Raw genomic sequence first — 24,875 nt, forward strand, 5'->3', positions numbered from 1 at the left:
TCCTTCTTTTCCTTATATCTCTCTAACTCTCTCTCTTCCTTCTCACTTTCTCACTCCCTTTCTTTCCTTCCTCTCTGGCTTTTTTTTCCTTCCCTGTTTCTCTGTCTCTCTCTCCTTTGATATGCCCATTACACACGTCCTTATTTTGTGCTTTATTTTCCAGGCTCTGTCGTCGACATCCATGGTCCCCACAGGAGTGTTCCGCCTTGTTGTTTTGTATTATTTTTGATACATTTTGTTTATTAGTTTATCGTTCATATATATATATATATATATGTTAATAAAAAAATCAAGTTTGAAAATAGTTTATCATTTACATATATATGTTTATAAAAAAATAAGGTTTGAAAAAAAAGATTTAATAACGTTTTTGGTTGTTCTCTTAACTGCTGTGTGACTCTTTCTTGTTCCTATTACTGTTATTTGATGTTTTTGGTTGTTCTCTTAACTGCTGTGTGACTCTTTCTTGTTCTTATTACTGTTATTTGATGGAGTCCACCATGGTGTTAAATTTTGGGGCACTTATTGCGGGAATACTGGTGATGTCTGCAGTTTGCACCAACTTCTGAATAGTGTGTTAGATTTATCTCAACTTTACTTCAATTAAAGTGCTGATAATGAAATGCAAACTAGCCTTCCCGTGAAAAAAGACACGAGGTGCACCTTTGCGATTTATTCTAAATACTAAAATCCTGTATTGAATTGCACTGAGGTAGTGGCTGCACTTACAGTGTACACACAAAATCAATTAAGAACTCTCATTGTATTTATGTTGATTGGGAATAGTGCGTCAGGTGCTGGATCTTGAAGAGATACGCTGCTCAGTTTGTATATTTTTCTGCACACTAAAGAAATCACATCACAACTTTCACACCAACTGCAATGCGAAACAAATTCAGGCGATAACCCACGTTAGCACCAGGGATTTTACACCTGCTTTCTGCTGGTGTTAAGCAGGACGACTACCTGCACCATGAAAGGGAACACAGCCAAGATGCCACACCAGAACACCCACAGGTGCCATAGAGTCAATGAGCATGATAAAGGGATACCCATGAGGGCCACAAGACTCATCGCAACAACTCCAGTACCGCCAATGACCCCAAACCTGCATCTGAGCAAGTGTGTCCCTGTGGTCATTGTCTTAGCATGATAGGCATGAGCCCTGCAACATCACAGTGTGCTGTCACCTCAGCGTTGACAGTGAACCTGGACATGTAGCTACGCACGCATCCTCCTGCATGCACAACTGGCGTGTGCTGGTCCGGGGTACACAGGTCAGCGCAGGTGTGTGCCTATCTGGCAAGAGTAATGGGGTGTCTCGGACATGTCCGTGTACAGGAAGTGCGGTAAGTGTGTCTTTGTGTTCTGGTGTGGCCTGCCACAAGGGCCGCAGCAGTCGATGTTGTAAAGTGGCATGCACCACCTCCAAACGGCACTGTGATGGTGTAGTTGAAATGTAGCAGGACATGCGTGAATAGGCATTACAAGGGTGCGCCGTATGAGTGCACGAGATACAACAGCGCACCGTACAAAAGTGTGGCGGCTCGTGGGAGGGAGGAGCAGCTGTTTGGCAACCTAACACACAGTGAACTCGCCCATGTGCCACGTGCTGGGCATCTCATCCATGATGACCACGGTCACAGACATCGCACAACACCAACGACCGGCCTTTGTACACATCCTGTATGAATGCAGCGTGGTTTTCACTTCTATGCTCGTTCAGTGGTGTGATGTTGGCGGGTTGTGTGACTTGTGCTCCTTGTTGATGTGTTTCAATTTGGCCATTGTTTGTCTATACTTGTGTTGTACTTAATTGTGCATGTGTGCCATTCTGCCCATCTCCCCCCGTCCCCCCACTCCCTGCTTCTTCCTCTTCCTGGTGCTGTTGTGTCTATAATTGTGTTGCTCCACACATAAATACATGTAAAGAACAAATTAGTATAGTTCCTTGATTCTATTAGGTTTCAAAACTTCTCTCTATTGGTTTCTTTTTAATTTTCCATATAAACCGTTTTTTTAATATTCAACAACACATAGAAGTCAGAAGTGCAATGTACTCTATCAACACACTTTCTAGAACATTCTACAACACGTGCAGGTTAAAAGTTCATCAATTTTTTAAACTTAACGATATTTTTTTGCAACATTTTCTCGAACATTTAATGGCACGTGCAGGTTAAAAGCTCACAATTGTTTTAAGTTCGAACAGTGCCTTCCAAATGCAAGTAGCAGGTGTGGTTTAGTTGAGCAAATGTTATCCTATGATATGTACTCCACGTTGAAACTGATTTTTCTTAACCAATCACAAAGATGCTTTTCAACAGAACGAATGTACACCCTACTTTTAAAAAAGAATGTTTATCATGAACTGCATGAGCTACAGACATCTTTCCATACCTTCCAGCCATACCTTCAAAATGCTAGTGTGAATCGTAGGACATAGCTATATTTTCTGGTGCAAGAGGTATGCAGAACACAGACGTATTGACTTAGACCTAGGTTTACAAAATGTGGACATTAAATGGTTTGCACAGAGAAGATTGAAGTGGCACCAATTGCTACCTTTGGTTAAAACCTCTTAGCATCTTCCACACCCTGACCTCATGATTGCGCATTGTGGTGGAAATGACCTAGGCACATTGACTGGGGTAGGTTTGGAAATGCTTATGAAGGACACCTTTGGACACCTCAGCTCAGCACCATGTGACTCTGGGCAATAGCTCACTTAATAGCTCACATAATTTCCACGCCGGCCTCGAGGGCCTTCAGACTCATAGGGGTGAGTAGTTTGCACTTTACAAATACCGTATTGATTTGATACGCTCAAATTTACCTTCGCACTCCCTGTATAACACCCCATAAGCACCATACACAAGTTACAATGTTCAAAACAAAAGTTCCTCCGAGTAGGTATAACTACATGCTGACACTACTTGACAGATGTGGCACAGCGGCCAGAGCACATGACTTCACAGCATATGACACACAGTTTGGACTCATGCTTTCATCCCCGACTCCGGCAGCACCTCAGCTTAGCACCATGAGACTCTAGACAATACCTCACATATTTTCCGTACCCCAGGATTTCCAAACCAGTAGGAGTCAGTAGTTCATCCTAGTAGGTATAAACACATGTTGACACTACTTCCACAGATGTGCTGCAGCGGCCAGGGCACATGACTTCACACCATAAGACACACAGTTTAGGCTCACGCTTTCATCCCCGACTCCCGCAGCAGCTCACCTTAGCAGCATCAGACTCTGCGCAATACCTCACTTAATTTCCGCTCCCAGCACTTTCAGACCAGTAAGTATGAGTAGTTTGCTTCACACACCCTCTATAGCACACCTTAAACACCCCACAGAGGTTACAGTGCTCCTACCCTCCTCTTTCCTACTTTTTTCACCCTTTTTTCCCCTTACTTGCGTAAACAGAATCACAAAATGGCGGCCAACACTTCCTAGTTGAGCCGCTCGCAGCACTCCCAACCAATAAGCAGCAAGCTCGTGCTCGTAACGCCTCAGCCAATCAGATAGCAGAATTCCCAAATATCGATATCTGTAAATTTCAATATTTCTCAAAAACTACTGAATGGATTTACACCAAATAAACAAAAGCGTGCTTTCTGGACCAAGACCCTTCTCCCTGCCAAATTTGGGGTAATACCGTTCACCCGTTCGACCTGTAGCCTTGTCTAAAGTTTCCGATGGAAATTAACATGGAGAAAACACGTTTTGGGACCCCCCCTTTTTTCTCGGCCCCCCTTGACGCATCACCCCCAAACATTCAACATAGGAGCTGATATGAACAAAGAATTAGTTTGAAAAATGTCATGAAGATTCATCAAATGACGCCAAAGTTATAAGCAAAACAAAAAATGCTCTTCCTATGGAAACTTGGTCCTAACTATAAATACCTACTGGCGATGGCCAGTAGGTAATATATATATATATATATATATATATATATATATATATATATATATTACCTACTGGCGGTCGCCAGTAGGTAGTTATAGTTAGGACCCTGTTTCCATAGGAAATCCGCAACATTCTATTTTGAATAACTTTGGCGCCGGTCGACGAATCCTCGCGAATTTTTCAAAATAGGTGGGGCGCTACGCTCCGCTCCTACCCTGAAAGTCTCGGGGGGATTCGTCAAGCGGGGGCTGAGATAAAAGGGGGGTCCCAAAACGCGTTTTTCCCATGCATTTTTCCATAGGACCTTTAGACACAGCTACAGCCCGAATGGCTGAACAGAATTACTTGAAATTTGGCAGAGAGCTAGTCCTCAGGTCAAGGAAGTGCCTTTTGTAGGTTTGGTGTAAATCTGTTCAGTAGATTCTGAGAAAATAGCCTTTAAATCAATATATATATCTGAGCCAGCTTACGGTGCGCTTACGGTGCGCTTACCGTACGCGTACGGTGGCGTGCGCGAGCGCGATTCTGATTGGCTCTTAGATCTTAGTAAACATTCGAATCGGTCGAAACCAGGAAGCGGCGGCCGCCATTTTCTCTCTCGCTCTCTGAGTTGGGCAGCAAAAACGAAGCCAAAAAATGGCTAAAGAGGCAGTTTCGTCACATCCTAACCACCCAGCATTGATATAGGGGTCCCCAAACAACCCTCAAGCCCAAAAAAAAATTTTTTTTTTTTCGGAAATTCGCCGATTACGCTTACCGTACGCGTACGGTAAAAATTATATAAAAAAAAATTTATCCACATTCTCCTCACCCCGTGTGCAAATGGTGCCCGAAGGGCACCATTTGTGCATGGCATTTTACACATATCAAATTAACAAAGAATACATTTCAAAAAGATGCGCATAATATGTCCCCCATGTGCGCACGGTGCCACCCCGTGTGCAAATGGTGCCCGAAGGGCACCATTTGTGCATGGCATATAACAACAATAAAATTAACAAAGAATACATTTCAAAAAGATGCGCATAATATGTCCCCCATGTGCGCACGGTGCACGAAGCGCATCGTGCGTACATGGCGCATCCCACATAATGTGGGCACGCGGAGCGCGCACGGTGCGCGAAGCGCACCGTGCGCGCACGGAACGAACTGCGTTAACTGGGCGCGCAACGCCACGAATGGCGTAAAGTAACTTAGCATTTAAAAAACCGTACAAATTCACTGAAAAAACCATAGGTTTCACACACGTTATAGTTAGGAATTAGCATTTAAAAAACCTTGCAAATTCACTGAAAAAACCATAGGTTTCACACATGTTATAGTTAGCTGGACATTTTACTGATAAAAAACCAATGAAATTCCCCCGTTATAGTTAGTGCAGGCAACTATAACTCACGCGACCGCAATCTTCTGCTGATGACATATGTGTCTTGATGAAAAAAAAATATTTGTAATATATGTATAGCTAAAAATTAATGGAAGAAGACATGGGCAAATAAGTGTCTAAATACAGTATTAGCATCAGCAGAGGATTGCGGTCGCGTGAGTTATAGTTGCCTGCACTAACTATAACGGGGGAATATATATAAATATATATATATATATATATATATATATATATATATATATATATATATATATATATATACAAGGAATCTGAATGTACCGACTGAATTTTGTATTAAATGATTGTATTTTGATGTATTAATTCATACACATTATTATCCTTTTTCGTGTGGTTTGGTCTCTCTGTGGGAACATTTATCCCGGATAAAGAGTGTGATAATCCGCTTGAAGCTATCAGCGGCAGGGTGATTTTCTTTTGTTGATTGTTTCATTGAGAAAAAAGGGAAGCCATAGTTTATGTTGGCGCTAGGGTGATTTAGAAAGGCTGGCCCATTCTCCAAAGTTACAATTCGTGTCGATATTTACAGCAACAAAGATGGCGCCCAAGAAGGATGTCGCAATATTAGATGAACACACAATAGGATATTTAAAGATGGTGGCTGAGTTTGGAAAGGCTGGTCCGTTCTCTAATCAAATAATCAGTGCTGATATATACAGCAATTAAGATGGCCCCAAATAGGCCGCCATGGTACTAGGTGTCCTCGCTGTAGGATGTCTTACACGAATTGAGTGCGAGTTGAGCAGTGAGTTTTGGCGACACTGAGGGAGGGAGCAATGGGGAGACTCTGTGGAGTTGGCTACAGTTGGGCGAATGCTCCTTATGCAGTTCTAAAATTTCTTTTAACAGATACGACTCTTTCAACTAGATTGATTAAGTGGACAAGCAGACTCTTTCCCAAAAGACTTGAATGTGGTTTTTAACATGATAAGTGTTAGTGTAGTGGAGAGTGGGACATGGTTCCCACTCTCCATGGTTCTATTGATGGAAGTGGTATTTTGACGTATTGGCATATGGATTACAGCCGTGACATGTTGTGTAATTATTACTTACAGTGGTACAGTCCCAAGCCTAATAACTGCATAGCACTTGTGAAAGTTTCCTGGGTGTGCGGTAGGAGGCTCATATGTGAATTTAATGCATAGGAGGTGTGGGTATTAATAGGGGACTATAATATGTTCTCAATTTTCTTACAGAATCATTTGAATAAAAAGACAGGTATTTGTAACACAATTGGTGTTTTGGAATCTTTGGTGATGCTTATGTTTCTTGGTACTATGTTTTGGACAATGTTTGTGTTGATTTAACTTAAGATACACACCTTAATGATTAGGGAATTGTAGTATATGAGCACATGGAGGATTTTTTAGTTGATGAAGTGGCAATAGGCATGTGATACAAGTGACTACAGATGTACATTTGAGTAATTATTGAATGATAAACAATGTATGAAATAGGTGTTTACTGATGTAATGATTATGTCTGATACTCTAGACTTGTGTACGCATTTAACTGGTGCATGGGTTTGCAATATACAGCTGTTCTGATTTTGATATGAGGAGCATGCACATTATGTCACAGGGTGATTATTTTTACACTGAGAGCATATGTTTGGCCTATGTAAAATACAATCTTCTATTTCATTTCAGCCCCGATGAAGTCGTAGGGGAAGATGCTCAAACAACAAAACACGTTTTGGCAGTGGGCAGAGGACCAATAAAGAAACACCTTTTGGCAGTGGGCAGAGGACCAATAAAGATTGAATATTGACCAACCATAAAAACCAACATCTGAATAATTTTTCAAACTGTGTACATAATTTGGGTGTGTTTAAGGCTGTGTAACTGTTTATTAAACCCTAGGGTTCAGCTGGGGATGTTGGTAGGGCATCCTCCCTTTTAAGCACTGCATCACGTGGTTATCTTTGGAAATAAAGTGTGCACTGTAAAGAGAGTACCTGAATTCCTAAAAATCACCCTCTATTTGGAGATTAACAGTTCGTGAACAAATTTATGTTTTTCAGCTTGCCAAACCAAAAAGCCTACCAGAGAAATGTGTTCATGAGAAGTAATCAAATTGACCAGGTGTCATATTGTGATTATGTAGGGGTGAGATTAACTCCAAATTTAAATTGGGCTTAGCAATTCTAAAAAAACATGTATGTAGGAAGCTGACTCTGTAAATACTATACCAAAGTAAGGTATATTGGGCACAGAGTCCAGTGGATCCCCAAAGGTAGGCAGAGGCTAAAGTAGATAATGGTAAACTACCTTCACCCCTCATCCATGACCCCGCATGCTGTCACAACGTGGTCGTAACAACGAACCGCGTTGTGACAACGCATACCATTACTCCGCAAGTCGTTACAATGACTTGCGGAGGGGGGAGAAGGCGTTGGATTTAAAATCCAACACCTTCCCTACAGTCCGCACAGACTGGAGTTGGAATAGTAATTTTTACTATTCAAAAATCCAGCGCCCCCCACCGCAAGTCGTTATAACGACTTGCGGGGTAATGGTATGCGTTGTCACAACGCGGTCGTTGTTACGACCGCGTTGTGACAGCATGCGGGATGATGGTATGCGGAGTGAAGAGGCATATTCGTAGATAATACCTTACTCTCTATTTGTGGTAATGTGGGCGAGCAGTAGAGCTTTATCAGAGGGTAGTGTTTAGCATTTATTGTACACACTCAGGCAAGAAATGATTTCACACACTCAAAGACTGAACTCTGACCAATTTGTTTTATATAAAAATATTATTTAGAACCAAGCATGGCCTGGAACAGGTAAGTGAAATAATACTTTACAGGAATAATACAGTTAAATGCAGTTGTATGTAACTGGCTTGGATACAAGTAAGACAGCTATTCAGAAACAGTTAAAATTACTTTTCAGTTACTTTGCAGTTACTGTATGATTACTCATTAGATTACTTTTCATGTTACTTTTTCTACTCAGTGTGATATGCCAAGAGATCACATTGGGACATTTCCTAAATAAAAGGTAAGTAAATCAGGTTTTTGTGAGTACACAGTTTCTTATGATGTCATATAATTTTCCAACCCCACACGTAGAAATTATCACAGAAAAGCAGTCAATGCAATCCTATGGGAGGAAATGAAGTTATCGATGTACAGGTAAGTACTTAGGTTTGGGAGTTGATTTGCTGGGGTTAAAACAAGGGTTCTGCCAGGGTCAAGGATGCGCTCCAAGAGCACCCTCAGAGGCACTAGGGGCATCCGGGTGCAGAGTGCTGAGGCGCAATGTTATCCATTGGAGGACAAGGAGCCTCCGGTTGGTGACTGCTCACGAGCAGGCCACAAGGTTGAGGGAGCAAAGCTCCTGGATGAATATGCCACGTTACATCACATGCTTTTTTAACGCATGCCATTACAACGTGGTCATTACAACGACCACGTTGTAACAACACATACCATTACAACTCAAGTCGGAACAACGACTTGCTTTAGGGGGGGGGCGCTGGATGTTGGAATAGTATAATTTACTATTCCAACTCCAGTCTGTGCAGCAGTAGGGAAGGTGTTAGATTTTAAATCCAACACCTTCTGACCCCTAAAGCAAGTTGTTGTTCCGACTTGCGTTGTAATGGCATGCGTTGTTACAACGCGGTCGTTGTAATGACCACGTTGTAATGGCATGCGTTGTGTTGCATGCGGTGTAAACAATGTTTACCCTTCTGGTTATAAGCCCAGGGCAATGGGGGTTCAAGTTGGCACCCAAGGTGTACCTACAGTAGCACTAGGGCGGCTGGGTTCAGGGTGCTGTTTTGGTGTTGGGTGCTCTGTTACTTTCAATGGGGATTCTCTGGTTTGAACAAACTCTGCAGGCTCGGGCACAAAGATCTTCTGGAGGTGACCACCGGTTGGAGAGGTAAGTTGGGATGTCGTGGGATGCCGGTACACCGTCGGTTGGGCCACACAAGGCAGGGGGGCATCAGGTGCAGGGGTGTCTTTTGGCTTCTGGTTTTTCTTACCGGATCTGGTCGCGGTCGGGGGGATCCTCCAGAAAGGGGCTTAAGGCATCGTCGGGTGACTTGAGGCAGGTCGGGGATCACCAGATCCCAGGTCAGGTCGGGACAGGCCAGTAGGGCAGGGGACAAGTCAGATGGTGTCCTCCTCTTCTTCCTTCAGCACAGCTCTTTGGTCCTTCTTCTTCTTGTTTCTACTTGTCTGAGGAGGCAAGGTTCGAGGTTGCCCCTAAATACTAGATTTAGGGGTGATTCAGGTAAGTACATGTTGGGACCAATGGGTCCTTTTCTTGGGGTGGGTACACCCGCTAATATGCCACCCTCCAATAGGAGGGGTATAAGCCTCACTCTGGTTGAATTGGTCCCCCCATCTTCAAGATGGTGGGAACTAAGAGTTGTGCTTCACCTCGCCTCCCCCACCTGAGGGGTGGGGTTGGCAAAGGTGGGCACACCTCTCCTCCTATCTTGGTTTCCCGCCAATTCTCCTGCCTAAAGTGGGGGTCAGAACCTGTGGGGGCCACTTGCTGGGAGCAGCAAATGGCTGGTGTAGCCTACAAAGGCAGCACTCCTTTGAAGCTTCCCCTTCTTGGACCCTAGGCACCTCTGCCCAGGATGTGCTTTGTTTGAGGACCCCGAGTGCGGGGTCCAGAAACATGTCTGAGGGTGGCAACTGGTGAGCAGCCAGTCAGCCAAGACACTAGAGTCAGGGTGTTTTTCAGGGGGCATCTCTAAGATGCCCTCTGATGGTATTTTTCATTAAACCCACACTGCCATCAGTGTGGGTTTAATGTGCTGAGAAGTTTGATATCAAACTTCCCAGTTTTCAGTAAAGCAATTATGGTGCTTTGGAGTGCGTAATGACAAACTCCTAGACCATAAACTCTTTATGGCTTTGCTGCACTTACAATGTCTAAGAAAGGTCTAAGACACTGTGGGGGTAAAGAGCTCATGCACCTGTACCCTCACCAGTAGTATAGTGCACCCAGCTAGAGGGGTGGGTGACCTATGCAATAAGCAGTGGGTTGTAGGCATGGCACACAGGGATGTGTGCAATGTTGACTCTTCACTTTGTTCTACAGCAAAATATGCAGCCTGCAATGGCAGTATGTGTGTGTCAGGGTATAGGGCCTCTTAGGGTGGCACAATATGTGCTGCAGCCCTTTGATGCCTTTGCTGGTCACAGTGCCCTTGGTACCTATGGTACCTTTTACAAGGCACTGATATGTGGCCAGAGAGTTGCCAATTTGGTTGTGCAACAGTACAGGTTTATGGAAAAAACATAGGCCCTGGGTTGGCAGGAACCCAGGGCACACTTAGTCAAAGAGCATCAACATCAGACAAAAATTAGGGGGCAACCATGCAAAAAGGAGCACTTTCCTACAGTGTAATACTGATGCAACATACAGCGAACATTGTAAAGATACACACACAAACACTATCGAGGAGTGTAGCACAGGCCTTAGAGATTGATAACTTAAAAGCCTTAGGTGGAGCCTTATGTGGCGCAAAACTCTTGGGGTGTACAAATCCAAATATTTTGCGAGCAGAAGAAAACAAGTTTATTCAATCACTTCTGGGCCTCCTTGCAAGCACACCTATGACTCTGGGGTGCTTAGATCTGGCACATCAAAGAACTGACTGGAAAATAGACTATAGGCTTTTGATTTACTGGTACTGATTGTGAACAACGGCAGTCTTAATATCATATTGGGTGGGAGCAAGTGATCTTATTTCCCCTGCATGTGTCCACAGGATCCCGTGGCTGAACTCTGTAAAATCATTACTGTGGAGACTAGGTCTGGAGAAAGTTTGGGTTACTCCAGAAGAAATGAATTCCATCCCCAAAGCAGGCCAGAAAGAAATATATTGGGAATATCTGATGGTCCAAAGGTTAACAAAGTGCAGAGGGTCTCTGACCTCAGAGTTCTTGGATGTAAAACCCTTTCCATACTGTGAGACTTCAAGAGACGTAATCACGCCCCCCCCCCCCCCATACACACACCCCTTGCTTGCAAACTGTATATCCAGTTAGGAATAAAACCCTTCCCATAAACGCTTTTGCAGCAAATGGTCAGTTGCTAAGCCTGGGAGTGACCGTTGCCCTATTTGTGTAGAGACATCAAAATGATGAATTCACATGTTATTCTTCTGTACAGCATAACATTATGAAAGAACAAAGTGGATAGCACCTCTATGCAGGAGGTCGGGTACAACTCGGCACAAAGAGTCCTCCTAATCCTTAGTTCAGATACAAGCAGACTGGTGGAATACTCCATATGTCAGTTTGGATCTGGCACAGGAAGTGCATTCTAATGAATGACTGAATGCTATCATTTTTATCCCAAGGAGGAGGCTTGTGTGACCCTATCTGTAAGCCCTCTTCTTTGTACTTTCGTATAATTGGAGACCATTGCTAGGCACAGTCTCCTAAATTATGCTTTCTGCAGAGTGTTTGTCATAGAATGAATGAATGTGATTTTTTAAATAGACAACAGTGACTGAATTATGCTGCGCCTGTTACTGCACTTTATTGCCTTTTGCACAGTGTAAGGGAGAAGTGCTTTGGGAAGCGAAGAGTCACGTACTGGAAATCTTGTGGTGGTCCTAATAGAAAATGGTTTTGTGGTCTTATTTTTTAGCCTCCCTTTATGTACAGACTCAGTCATTTGAGCTTTTTGTATACTGTTTGCTATATAATGAATTTATGTGATTATTTTCAAACAGACAACAATAGCTGACGTATGCAAATTCGGCTATTGGCAAACTACAAGGGAGTTGCGTTTAGGGGAGCTAAGAGTTCTTTATCAAGAACATTTTAAGTTACTGCCAGGATAGAGAAAATTGCTTTTTATCTTGCCATTTTTATCACCTTCTGCTTCCTAAATTGGTTTTAGTTTGCATTTAGTTATTGCAATCTGTATTTAAATTACAAGAGATGATTTTTATATACTTTCCCTTTCTGTTTTTAATTTGGTGAGGCATTAAAATCAATGTAACCTAGCTTCCTCGGGGAAAGTATGCATTGTATTTAAAAATATGATTTTTTACTGCTTATACAGAATAAATTACGGAACTGTTGGCCTGCAAAAATATATGTTAAACAGCCAAAACAAGGCAATATTTGGTACAGACATATGACATGTTACTACTGTTGAACCACTATGGTATGGTGGTTTGTTACTATGTAAACGTATTCGTGTGATGATTTTATGTCTGATTGTACTTTTTTTGTCATATTTTGATTGTACTTTGATGATCATGTTGATCGAAATAAAGCTGTTATTATGATGGTATTGTAATTAATACGTAATATGTTTCAAGTCTTGGATTTTGTACCATATTTAAGACTTTTTAATATTGTCCTGCCAAAGTATTATAGGGAAAAAAGCCACTACCACAATATTGTAAAGGTAAATATGTATAGGTAAGTATAGATTTACTAGAGGCCACAGGAGAATGTGCAACAGTGGAGCACAGGGTGAGCTCCTGTCCTTCTGGGAGTCATAGGGTGACGTGCAGCAGGAAAGAACAGAGCACATTTGTTGTGCACTAGGAATGACCGAACGATGCTCCTAAAAAGGTGATATGTATTGGGTAAGCACTGCTGGAACAGATGCCTCGTAGAAGCCCTGGGTGCTGTGCATTAGGCGAGAACTAGGTATTGTGTATGAGGTGAGAACTGAGTGTTGTGTCGCAAGGTAGAGTTAGAGCACGACAATCCAGTGGCAGTGTGCATTAGAGAACGTTATGCTGGCACTGTGTCAAGTGCAGCAAGAGGCCTGTATTTTGGGGCATATTCTGATGTCCAATACAGGAAAGATGCCACTTTTAACACATTGCGATCATCCTGGGGTTTTGGCTATTAGCATTTGGTATGATGTTGTTCAATAATAACTACTCATGCCAAAATGGAAAGTGGTGTTAAAAAGCTAGTAGTAACTGAAGTTATTATACATGGCACAGGTCACATAGCAGCAATGTATATGGACTGACAGTTAAAACACAAACATAGTGCGCTCCATGAACCCAGAGTCATATTTACAACTTAAGTGGCAGAGCGTGGCGTTAAGCCAAGAAGGCTAACGCCACACCCCGTCACTTTAGAAATGCAGGGCTGCACCATATTTACAACAATACGGTGCAGCCCTGCGTTTCTCTCTGTGCTGGCGCTACATTTAGCTGCATAGGCACAGGCACCCTTGCACCATAGCTCAAGGGTGTCTGTGTTGTGGGAAAAGATTGTTTATGTGCAGGAAGGAGTCCCTTTCTGCACATAAACAATCATAAATGGAGATTTGAAACATTTATGTGTGCTGCTTGTGTCTCTTTAGGAGGTGTGCTGTGATTCTGACGTAGACGGTATTGCCGTAGTCCAGTCGGTTGTGATGAGGGCTCGTTACACGGTGTGTCTCATGTGTAAGGGTAGCCACTTGAAGATCTTAAGTAGCATGTGCAGTTAGGAAGCAGGTGGAGGAGGCGGAGTTGATCTGTGATTTCATGGTGAGCTTGTTGTCAATGATGATTCCGAGGCTTCTGGTGTGGTTGGAGGGAGTGGGCACGGGTCCTAGGTCTGATGGCCACCAGGACTTGCTTCATGTGTTGCTGCTGTTGCTAAAGATCAGTACTTCTGTCTTGTCTGTGTTCAGTTGCAGGCATTTGGCTTTCATTCAGTTAGCGAAGTTTCTCATGCATCTGTGAAAGGTGGTTCTAGTGGGGTCATCAGTGAGTTAGAGGATGCGTTGGGTGTCGTCTGCGTAGGACATTATGTTGAGACCGTGGGATCTGACGATGTTGTCCAGCGTAGTCATACATGCATTGAAGAGTGGAAGGCTGAGCCCTGGAGGACATGGCAGATGATCTCCTTGGGGTCAGAGGTGAAAGGTGGGAGGTGGATCCTCTGGGTTCTCCCAGTAAGGAGGAAGGTGATCCATCTGAGCGCATCCCCCTTGGATGGCGATGTGGTGATGTCTTTCAATCAGTGTGTGGTAGGATACGGTGTCGAAGGCTGCTGAGAGTTAGAGTATCAACACTGCTGTTTCTCCTCGGTCAAGGAGTGTTCGGATGCTGTTGGTGGCTGCTATCAGGGCAGTTTGGTGCTATGATTGCTACGGAAGCCAGATTGGGAGGTGTTGGGTACAGGGTTTTTTTTGGGGAGTAGTCGACGTGTTTCCAGGCATTGGGAAATGTTGCAGTGGTGATAGAGGTGTTCAGTAGGGTGGTAAGTTCCTTGCAGATCCTTTGGTTTATAAGGTTGAAGATGTGGTGTGGGCATGGGTCTCCGGGAGCTCCCAAGTAGATGGATTTTATGGTGGAGGTGGTGTCCTGGGTGGAGAGGATATTCAAGGTGGTCAGTGTGTGGTTCACATTGGTTACATTGGTGGCATATCTGTCAAGGAAGTCCGTAGGTGTGGGTTAGGGTTCGAAGTTTCTGTATATGGTTGTGATCTTGTCATGAAAGAAGTGGGAATGGTTGACGCACAGCTCCTGTGAGGAAGTGATGTTGTTTTCACTGGCAGCCAGGTTGGAGAATTCCTTAACGATGTTGAAAAGTTCTTTGGTGTTGATGCATACTGCAAGGGCTTTTTATTTTTTGTTGCCCTCAGCAGGCGGAGGGAGAGGTTGCGGGAGGTCTTGAAGTCTGCCCTGTCGGAGGTGTCCATATTGGTGTGCCATCTCAGGTGGAGAGCATTGGTTATCTTTCGGTGGCAGTGGGGGCTGGAGATGCTGAAGTGGACGATGGAGTGATCAGTCCATATGAGTTCTGTGACATAGCTGTATTTGACGTAGTTGCTGGAAGTGAAAATTGGGCTCTTCGTGTGTCCTGCATGTGTGTTGGATCATGTATGATCTGAGTCAATTTAAGGCTGCTCATACTGTTGAGGAGGTGCTCAGTATTTTTGTCATTGGGGTCATCGATGTGGAATTTTAGGTCACCGAGGAAAATGTAGTCCTTGGAGTCTAAGGCTAGGGGCGCAATGAAGTTTGCAATGGTGTTGCCAAAACTCGAGCACAGGCCTGGGGGTCAGTATGTGAGGGTGCCTCTGATGGTTGTCTTTTCATCCATGTGGAGCTTGAAGTTGAGATGTTCCATGGGGTGGTGGTGTTGTGGTGGTGGTGGTACACTGTATGGTCTCTTTGTGGATGATCGCTTTTCCTCCTCCCGGCCTGTTGGTGCAGTCCTGGTGAGTGATTTTATATCTGTTGGGGATCGCTGTGGCAATGTCTGGAGCGAATGTGGGGTTGAACCAGGTCTCAGTGAGGAAGACAATGTTGGGTGCGAGGGTGGAGTTGAGGTCCCATATTTCAGTGGAAAGCTTGCACAGTGAGCCTGTGTTGGGAAGGGCGCATGCAAGTTGGTTTGTTTGTTCAGGTGATTTCTGTGGTGTGTTTTTGGGATGGTACTGGTCGGTGGGCTGGTGTGTATGCAGTGTCAGGTGAAATGACAGTGGGTGCAGGTGAAAGGCCATACCATAGATCATGGGTCAGCATGATGGCAGTGCTTGTTGCGCTGTCCGGGGTTGATGGTGTAGATCTCGGCGATGGTCTATCTTCGGGGAGTGAGAGGGCCAGGTGCAGTCCAAGCGTGGACAGGTGCAGACGGTGCACCTTCAGCATGCCAGCAGCCTGTCCGCTGAGAGCGGTCGCACTGAGGCTTGCATTAAGTAGGTCCTGGGGTGGAAGGGGCTTTTGTTATCAAGAAGAACGGTGAGTTGGAAATCCTGGTTGGGAAAACTCCAGCTGGAAAACCAGGGCAAGGTAGATGTCCAGGTGGCTACACAGGTGGTATGCTTTTGGTGTGTTTGGAGATGCTAAGTTCGATATAATCACTGTATTTAGATTTCTTGTTGAGCACTGTTGATTCCTTGACAAAGACACTGATAGACCAAAGATGCCAGTCATCCTTGACCAGTGAGAGACAGGGGAGAAATCTTTCCCCAAACGCATGGTACACCAAAGAAAAACCCAAACCTAATGAATTGACTGGGTTACACTAATTTGCTCAAAAAGAAAACCAATACAATGAGATGCCAGACACATTTTATATGACTATTAAGTGCACGGTGGCAACTGGAAGCGTCACCCTTTCCTCAGGCAATTAAGAAAGACATTAAACAGACATTTTTAGTGCCCAGTCATTGACAGGAGGACTGCCAGGTTCAACACATATGGATGGTTGCTATTTGTCCCTTGCTTTTACTCTGAAAGTTTGGATCTGTGTGGTACCACGGCCGGCAAAAGTTAGCACATCACAGCTCCATTCCCTCCACTTGATAAGAAACGGTTCTAGTGGGCCTACAGCACAATGCTTTTATTGAAGGGTGTCTGCTAGGTGGATTTGTGTAGTGATGAGTGCCACTTAGCGACTGGCCGTGTTGATTAGAAGGGTCCATTGCATTGTATTAACTAGCAACCTTATCATGCCATTGTAAGAACAGGGATATGTTGTAACAATTTCAGGTTTTGCCAAACTTCTTTGTTATTAAGTCATGTTAATGAACTGAATTTGAGCAGGGGTCTCTACCAAAGGTCCTGTGGAAATGAGAGTGGACACCCAGGCTGAGGAGAGAAAATGATGAAGGAGTTGGACAGATTTTTCCTCCTTTCAGGGGATTCCTTATGTTTCAGCTCCACAGACCGTAGTCATGACTCCACAAGCGGAGTCTTCTGCCAGAAGGCCAATTAAGACGCCGCTGTTTACTAGAGCTAACTAAAACCCAAATTCAGTGAGTCTTAATGATTAAAGTACGGTATATTTTTATTATGTGAATTGTGGGCATCTGCACATTTTCACCTGTGCAAACCATTGTCAGGACTTGTACCATTCCTCCGTCCATCTTGTTATCATGTGAAGACCTACCATCTTTTTCAATTACCATCCTCTTCCAGCCAGGCAAGCTTTTCATATACAAATATATTGCTAAGGTTACTCAGTGTATCACTTACTCAAAAATAACTTCATTATGTTAATAAATAACCTAGAATTCACATGACAAAAATATTTTACAGTACCTTGTTTGGAGGAATTTTGTGGATTGTCAAATTAATGTAGAGTACGTAGTCAGAAGGGAGGACAGAGCACGGATCCTTGTTCACAAAGGCAAGCTGAAAAGCCTCCCAGATCTGTGAACAGTTCTTCTCTCTGCAAAAATGACAAATGTTTCATCAAAGTTTCAAACATTATCAGTAGCAGAAAAATAGAATGTATGCATTCCAGTTGCGTATAATAAGTAAACCCAGATAGAACATTATGTAATGTATACAAAGTAGATATACTTTAACACAGTTGTGCAAGCTCAAAGGGCACCTTGCATCACCACCTCAGCCCTCGGGTTTGAAGTCAGATGGGAGAAAGTCTTAAACCTATTGGTAGAGAAGGCGTGGAGGTTGGAGCACAAAAAATCTTCTTGTGACAGGCAGTTTTCAGCATGCCAAGAACTGCCCCAACGCCATTCCACCCTCCTTCTAACACATCTCCTTCGCACAATGCTTATCATGCATTTCTTTATACGTTTTTAGGTCGAGCCTAGCGTTGCAGTGCATGCGCTGCTCGCTTTGCGAACAAAGCAATACCAAAGGGGATGATGGAAGCATGCAGTATTCAGTATAGGGTGGAAGTTCCGCGCACTCTCCGCCCATCTTTTTCATTGGCTTAGGTCCTAAATGCTGCCTTCCGATTGGTTTTAGGCTTGTTAGTCTCTCCTCATGGTGGCCATGTCCTCATTTGTATCCTTCCATAGTTACTGGCCCCTTTACTCCGAACACTATTTTCTTCCTTGTCTCCCCTTGCCCCCTCCCACAGTCCGTGACTTCTCAGCCCCCTCTTGCCCCCCCTCTCCTGTTTGTACCATCTCCTCCGCCAGCACTCCTGTTTCCAATGCAATTGGTCTCGCGTAAATGCGAGTCCTATTGCATAGCAAATGCTTGTTGGTTCTTCTGCTCTCCACTCATCACACATTGACCAGCTTTCTTTCACTCAGCTACAATGGCATGACATTGGTTCTTGTTTCTCTCGCCTTCAAATATACAAATATAAATACTTATAAATGCAGCAGGGCGCTGAACCTAGTCCATAAGTTGATATCCTGTTAACTTTAGCCAATTGCAAACAATCCTTTATCAAATGCTGTATGAGGTTCTCGAACCTGCTGGCTTAGGAGGCAATACAAAACAATTATCATATCATTGACAGCCACGTCCCATAAGAAACTTTCAGTTTCACAGGAAATAAACCACACAACATTATGAATGACTAAGGGCCTGATTTATAGTTTGGTGGACGGGTTACTCTGTCACAAGCTTGATGGGTATCCCGTCTACATTATTACAAGTGCATTATGACCTATGGCACTAGTAAGACCAGCAGCAGGATATCAGTCACGTTTGTGATAGAGTAACCTGTCCACCAAACTCTAAATCAGGACCTAAAATCTCAGGGATTCCCTCTTCCAGAAAAGGAACTTCGAATGCAGGTTTGCGCTCCAGTCTTATCTTTTCATTTGATGCACATACTGCTCTTGGTAATTCTTCTTCCTAGGTGGCCACTGTGAGCTAAATCCACAAGTTTGTCAGATAAACCCAAGAGGGGTACCAACGTCCCCCAGCAAATCAACTTGCCTTTCTGCAGACTTTATTAATCCCTCAGATCCCAGAATTCCTGCACTCCCTCCTGAAATGGTTCTATTACCTCCATTGGGGTAACGAAACTTGAGGACACCCCCCTGCAAGGTACATGGAGGGGCCCCTTTCGGACTCAATCAGGAGCTCTCTAGACTGAATATTGTGCTGAGGGGGTCCCCTGGAGCTTGGGGGCCCCACCGCACCGCTGGGGCTGCGGGTGCCTGTGTTACGACACTGATATCATGATAAAACAAACTCCTTAACTTAAATAAGTGTCTTATCTACTTTTGCGCTTTCACCCACTCATTCCTTCTGACACTTTCAAATTAATTACCAGATCCACCTGCCCCTCCTCCTCTAAAACTTGTTAGCGCAACCAAGAAAGACACTCTGCCACAACATTTCTTAATCTTGGTAAAAATTCAGCAAACAATTGGAAATATGAGACACCCCTTAAAATGAAAAAAAGTGGCTTGAAATTTCTCTGCAAACTAAAGTGCAAACCCACAGGAAATAAACCATAATGCATTTTAAACCAATCAGAGGGGAATAATCTCACACATTAACAGATTATTCCCTCTCCTCCACTTTAAGATCTAATAAAGCTAGTTCTACACCCTCCCTTTTCCATCCACCACTGGTGAAAGCAACACCCTTGGAACCACTGGTGATGAGAACAGTCCCTTCCAAATGAAGACAGCCCACAAATTTCTGGCAATAAAGGTAACACTACAGTATTCCAACTGGTTGACCTAACACTCGTTTGTAAAAGAAAGTTCTTAATAGTTCCACTCTTTTAGGGAATTTCATAACACATTTCGGTTAATATTTCCATAATCTTTGGCCTTTGGATCTGGGGCTTCCTCAACAGCAACCACCGACTCATTTTGGCTTCAACTCAACCTTTGAAATGGTGTTGCCCTCAAATTTGTAACTAAACAGTTGCTTAATTTTCATGTCTCCTATTTTATTGTGAAACCCTTCTTCTCATAGCTTGGACCAGAGTGATGTCATGTTCCTCACTCTGTGTTCCATAAGCAGCATGTGTCATCATGAAAACATGGAACGACTGGTAAATCTTGAATTATCCCTTTCCTAACTCACTGCAAAATGGTTCCAAAAGATGACAGCACGAGTGGAAGTCTGTACGAAGGATAAGCTTTCAAAAGTGTAACAAAAGATGTCAAGCGGTTCCCCCATCATACTGAAGATCCCTGTTGGGCCAGGCATGGCTATCAACCCGGATGTTCTGGATCAAATCATTCGTTTACAGAAGCCATCACTGGTCTTGTGCACAAGGACCAATGGCCACGGTAGCCACTACAGCCACTCATTATTTTCCATAGCAACATTTTCCATCAACTTATAGAGCTCTGCTTTCGATAGCACCACCTCATTAACGGTGGTAACATTTCCACTATTGTTGCCACTGGTACAGCTTCCTCCACCCCCTAATTCTGTGATAAAAGCATTTTGGAAAACCTAGTTCATTATTAAAACATTCCGAAATTTGGAAACAAGTTTCTTCTGCATTAAGATCACAGTCACAGGTTCACTGCAATTGGGAAATCTTATCTGCTATTGAGCACCACTTAAAGAATATTTTCATATGATCTAAGCCTTCCCAGTCAATAGGCTCTTTATCATAACCACCTAATTTAACATCTACCTTCTGCAAATTCCTACCCTCCCTACCAAACGTTTGCTTATAATCCACCATATCAATCCAGTTATAAGGAAAACCTGAATTTCAGGTACACTCTCCACATTACCATCAAACTTAATATCAGATCTTAGCATCAGAACTGCTTCTTCTCCCTGTCTCTTAAATACCAACCTCCAGTGCCAAAGATGGACATCTGCTTCAAATTCCGCATGGAGCTGCAACTGCTGAAAGCACCCATCTGCATCCGGGCTGGGAGGCGGCAATCATAGAAGATAAGTGCCCTATTTGTGCAGGTCTTCCATGCTGATATCAGCCCAGAGGTCTACGTCCCCAAGAGTGAGACTACGGATGCTGTCTTGCCTCATTGAAGTTGCTTCTGTAGAAAGTTAGCGAAACACATCCCATGAACCGCAAGAGCCACATTGCCACTGACCAGTTAGAGTGGGGCTTAGCCAATGTGAAGGCTGCAAGACAGAATGCACAGAAGTACATCTGCAGTAAGAACACTGGGCTCTTACCTTTGTGACTTCTTTGCGGCAAGAACTGTTGATCAGATCTATGCATTTTACAGTGGGGGTAATACAGAGTGAACTGCACCAGTGCAGAATCAATGCCTGTGCCAGAGCCTCATACGAGCCACAGTAGGCATTACGAAAACTCCTGGGATGGGGAGAGGGCACTGGAGGGGTTTTAGTGCTTCTCTGAGAATTCTAGAGGAGTTTGCAACTCTGGCACTGTAGCCAAAATCAACTGTTTACTATTTCATTTTGCTGTAAGATTGAAGTACTTTCGTTATACTAAGATAAGCAACTGGCAGGACAGTACGCTATTGTGTATGTTGATTGGCTGTTGAGTTCGGAGCTCTGGTCCCCACACTAACTCACTGTGAAGCATTTAACTGCTTGCCTTCGCTACCATGAGGGTCAAGTGCTGAAACTGTGTATTTGATGCCATTTGTAGAACCATATTAGGATGTGCCCCATGACACCAGTGGCAAACAGCCCCAGCCACCACTAGGGTTGCCCAGTTGTCCCTGTCTGCCTATGGAAACCCCACATGGGGTGTGACAGCAGGAAAATGCAATGTCTACAACATTTAATTTCCTCACTTACCACCCATTGGCACTTCCTCCCTTCCAGCATGTGGCATGACAGTTGGACCTCACAAATAACACAAAAGTGTGCTTTAAGACTCACATACATGACGACTTGCTGAACCACAGAGCAAGCTGACCTTTAAGTGGAGATGTGCACTTTCCTTCTTTCAGTAGACAGGTAGAAAGTGTGGGTATATGATAATGTGATACCAAAGCATGATCTGTTAAACCTTTCCTGTTTTTGAAAGATAAATCAAACTGTGAGAAGGACTTTTAGAAGGCCACGAGGCAATTAGGGGCTACTGGCTCCAACCGTGGTGGTTCAGGCCTTTTATTCCTGATGTCCCAAGCCTGACCTACTTTGTAAACTAAGCAACTGGACCAAGTACCCCTTCTGCACTTGATTCTCGGTGGTAGCTGTGGATCAGCAGTCAAAGGCTCCCTGGGAGGGGGGGGGGGGTGGATACAGGTTAGTGAACACGACTCATAACTCAAAGTGCACTCAGCAATTTCAATAAATCAATGTCCAGTCAAATACTTGTTTTTACATGAAAAAGAAGAATTTTATTTCTAACTCTTCGTGTTCAAAGAAATAACGGCATTCATAGGCAACAACACAATCCCTTTGAGGTCAGGGCTCTAGTGTTTATCTATCAATTCGCTGTCCCACCCTCTTCTTTGCAATGTGGTAGGGGGTATTCCCTATTTACTGGTGGCTGCAGCCAGGGAATGCTCACTAGAAGGCCGTACTCAAGCATTTCCATTTGACGATTTAGGATTTAGTCAAAAGTTTCTATGGTGCCGCAGCACCTTCAGCAGTGAGTCCCCCGGGGCCCAACAGGCCTGATTCAAGTCTCCCCCGCTTGTGCAGCGGCAGCGACAGCTGCAGAGCAAGACCTCTGACCTCTTGGTCAGAGACCTGCTCTGTCCCCCAGCAGCTCCGCCGTTGTTCCGCTGCTGTTGACCCCGATCACCTCTCTAGTAGGTGTTTGAGGACCTCAACTGCTGTCTTTCTTGTGGTGTGCCCGTCTTCTGTCTAGTCTGTGCACATTTTTCTGTTGTGCCTGTTTTTTCTGTCTTATCTGTTATTGTGCCTCTGTTAGTTCCTTTCTATTTGTTTGTTTGCTTTTTTGTGACTTCTGCCGTTCCCTTGCCCCTAGTGCTGCCCCCACAGCCCTGCCCCCCTGTTGCTTACCACTCCCGCCTCCGAGCAGCACTCCCCCCCTTCCCTGTTTAATGGCGCCAAAGACGTGTCAAAGGCAAGCCCCTCTGCACCCGTCAGTGACCCGACAGGGACTAGCGCCAGAGACCCTGGTTCTCCGGTCACCCACCACTATGACTTGGCTGCCCTCCTTGCACTCAACCCCGGGCGGAACAACAACTGCCAGCTGTCCACGCCGAATGCCACCCACGGCCAATTATCCTGACTTCACTGCCGCCAGACGTTCACCACCCTCCGCACCCCCATGGGCACCGCCCCCAAGTCAGATGCCAACACCTCCGAAACCCTGAAGGGCATCCCCCTCAACGTACGCTCCCTGCACAGACAGGCCATAGAGATCTGGGAGCTCCTGGACACCCTCTTGCCAGACATCACCTTCTTCACGGAAACCTGTATCAACACCTCCTCCGCCCCCGACATCGCTGCCGCCATCCCTGATGGATACAAGATCGAGAGGAAGGACCAACGCAACCACCCAGGAGGAGGACATGCCATCGCAAACAAGAGCTTTCTCCGACTCTCCACCTCCACCATGAGTGACTCCTTTTCCACCACCAAACACCTTCACTTCCAGGCCTAGACCAGCCCTAGAACCACACTTCGTGGCACCCTCGCCTACAAACCCCCGGCCCCTGCACTTCGATCGCCGCTACCATCACCGACCTCATCGCACCCCACGCCATCGTCTCCATGGACTACATACTCATCAGCGACCGAACTTCCACCTCGACAACCACAGCGACCCCAACTCCACCACCCTCTAGGACAACCTTGCAAACATAGGACTAAAACAGCTCGTCACCACGCCTACCCACAAGGCAGGACACACCCTCGACCCCATCTTCGCAAGTGGGAACAACATCCGTTTCAGCCACACTACGCTACCCCCAGGGACAGACCACCAATGCATACACTTCCTCGTCAACAAACCCACGCCGCCTAAACCTGCACCCCGGCCTCCACGAAGAAACTGGAGCAAAGTCACTGAAGAGCAGCACAACACCACCCTCAACCGTGATGCCCTCACCACCTCAACCGATGCCAACCTCGCAGCCAAAGAACTCCACAGATTGATCTCCAACTGCGCAGACGAGCTCGCATCCCTACGTAACCCCGACAGACATCGCCCCAGGAAGGCCACCTTGTTCACCACGACCTCCAAGAATCCAGACGCACCTGCAGACATCATGAGGAGAAATGTAGAAACAGCAAAATGCCAGAAGATCGCACCACCTACAAAAAAACACCATGAGGGAATACAACCAACACGCATCAGATCCACCAAAAGGACCTTCATCCAGAACAAGATCCTCAGCAACTCCAAGGAACTTTTCACCATCATCCAGGAATTCACCAAGCCCCCCAGCGAAACCGCGGACATCACCCCATCCAAGGACCTCTGCAACAAGCTTGGTTCCTACTTCCATCTGAAATCAAGGGCCCATATGGCAATTTCAACGACCAGACTCCTGACTCCGAAACCACTTTCCACTCCACTCCAGCAACACCATCTTTCCTCCTGGACCCCAGTCACCACCGAAGACACCACCTCGACCATGAAAGGCATCCACTTAGGAGCCTCCACAGATCCCCCCCCTGCACATCTTCCACAGAGCCGCCACTGCCATCGCTCCGGAACTACGTTGCACCATCAACCCCACCTTCGAGACCAGCATCTTTCCCGATGACTGGAAACGTGCAGAAGTCAGACCCCTATTGAAGAAGCCCTCAGCAGATGCCACGGACCTTCTAGAACTACCGATCCATCTCCCTCCTTCCCTTCGCGGCCAAAGTCACTGAGGAAACCGTCAACGCCGAACTACCAAAATTCATCAAAAAAACTCCATCCTCAACCCCTCCCAATCCGGATTCCGCAGCAATCACAGCACCGAGACCACTCTACTCACCGCCACAGACGACATTCGCACCCTCCTCGACCAAGGACACACCACAG

General features: G+C 45.0%; 1 protein-coding gene across 1 annotated transcript in view; it reads right to left on the reverse strand.

The window, feature by feature from the left end:
- Positions 1-24,875, reverse strand: part of LOC146863013 (ADP-ribosyl cyclase/cyclic ADP-ribose hydrolase 2-like) — a 234,883-nt gene that overhangs the window by 205,478 nt on the left and 4,530 nt on the right. The window contains exon 3 of the mRNA XM_085642395.1: positions 17,330-17,459. Coding sequence (XP_085498521.1) covers positions 17,330-17,459 — 130 coding nt within the window. The remainder of the gene's footprint in view (positions 1-17,329; positions 17,460-24,875) is intronic.

This window comes from Triturus cristatus, chromosome 2_2 (assembly GCF_964204655.1).
Source record: "Triturus cristatus chromosome 2_2, aTriCri1.1, whole genome shotgun sequence".
Lineage (NCBI taxonomy): Eukaryota > Metazoa > Chordata > Amphibia > Caudata > Salamandridae > Triturus > Triturus cristatus.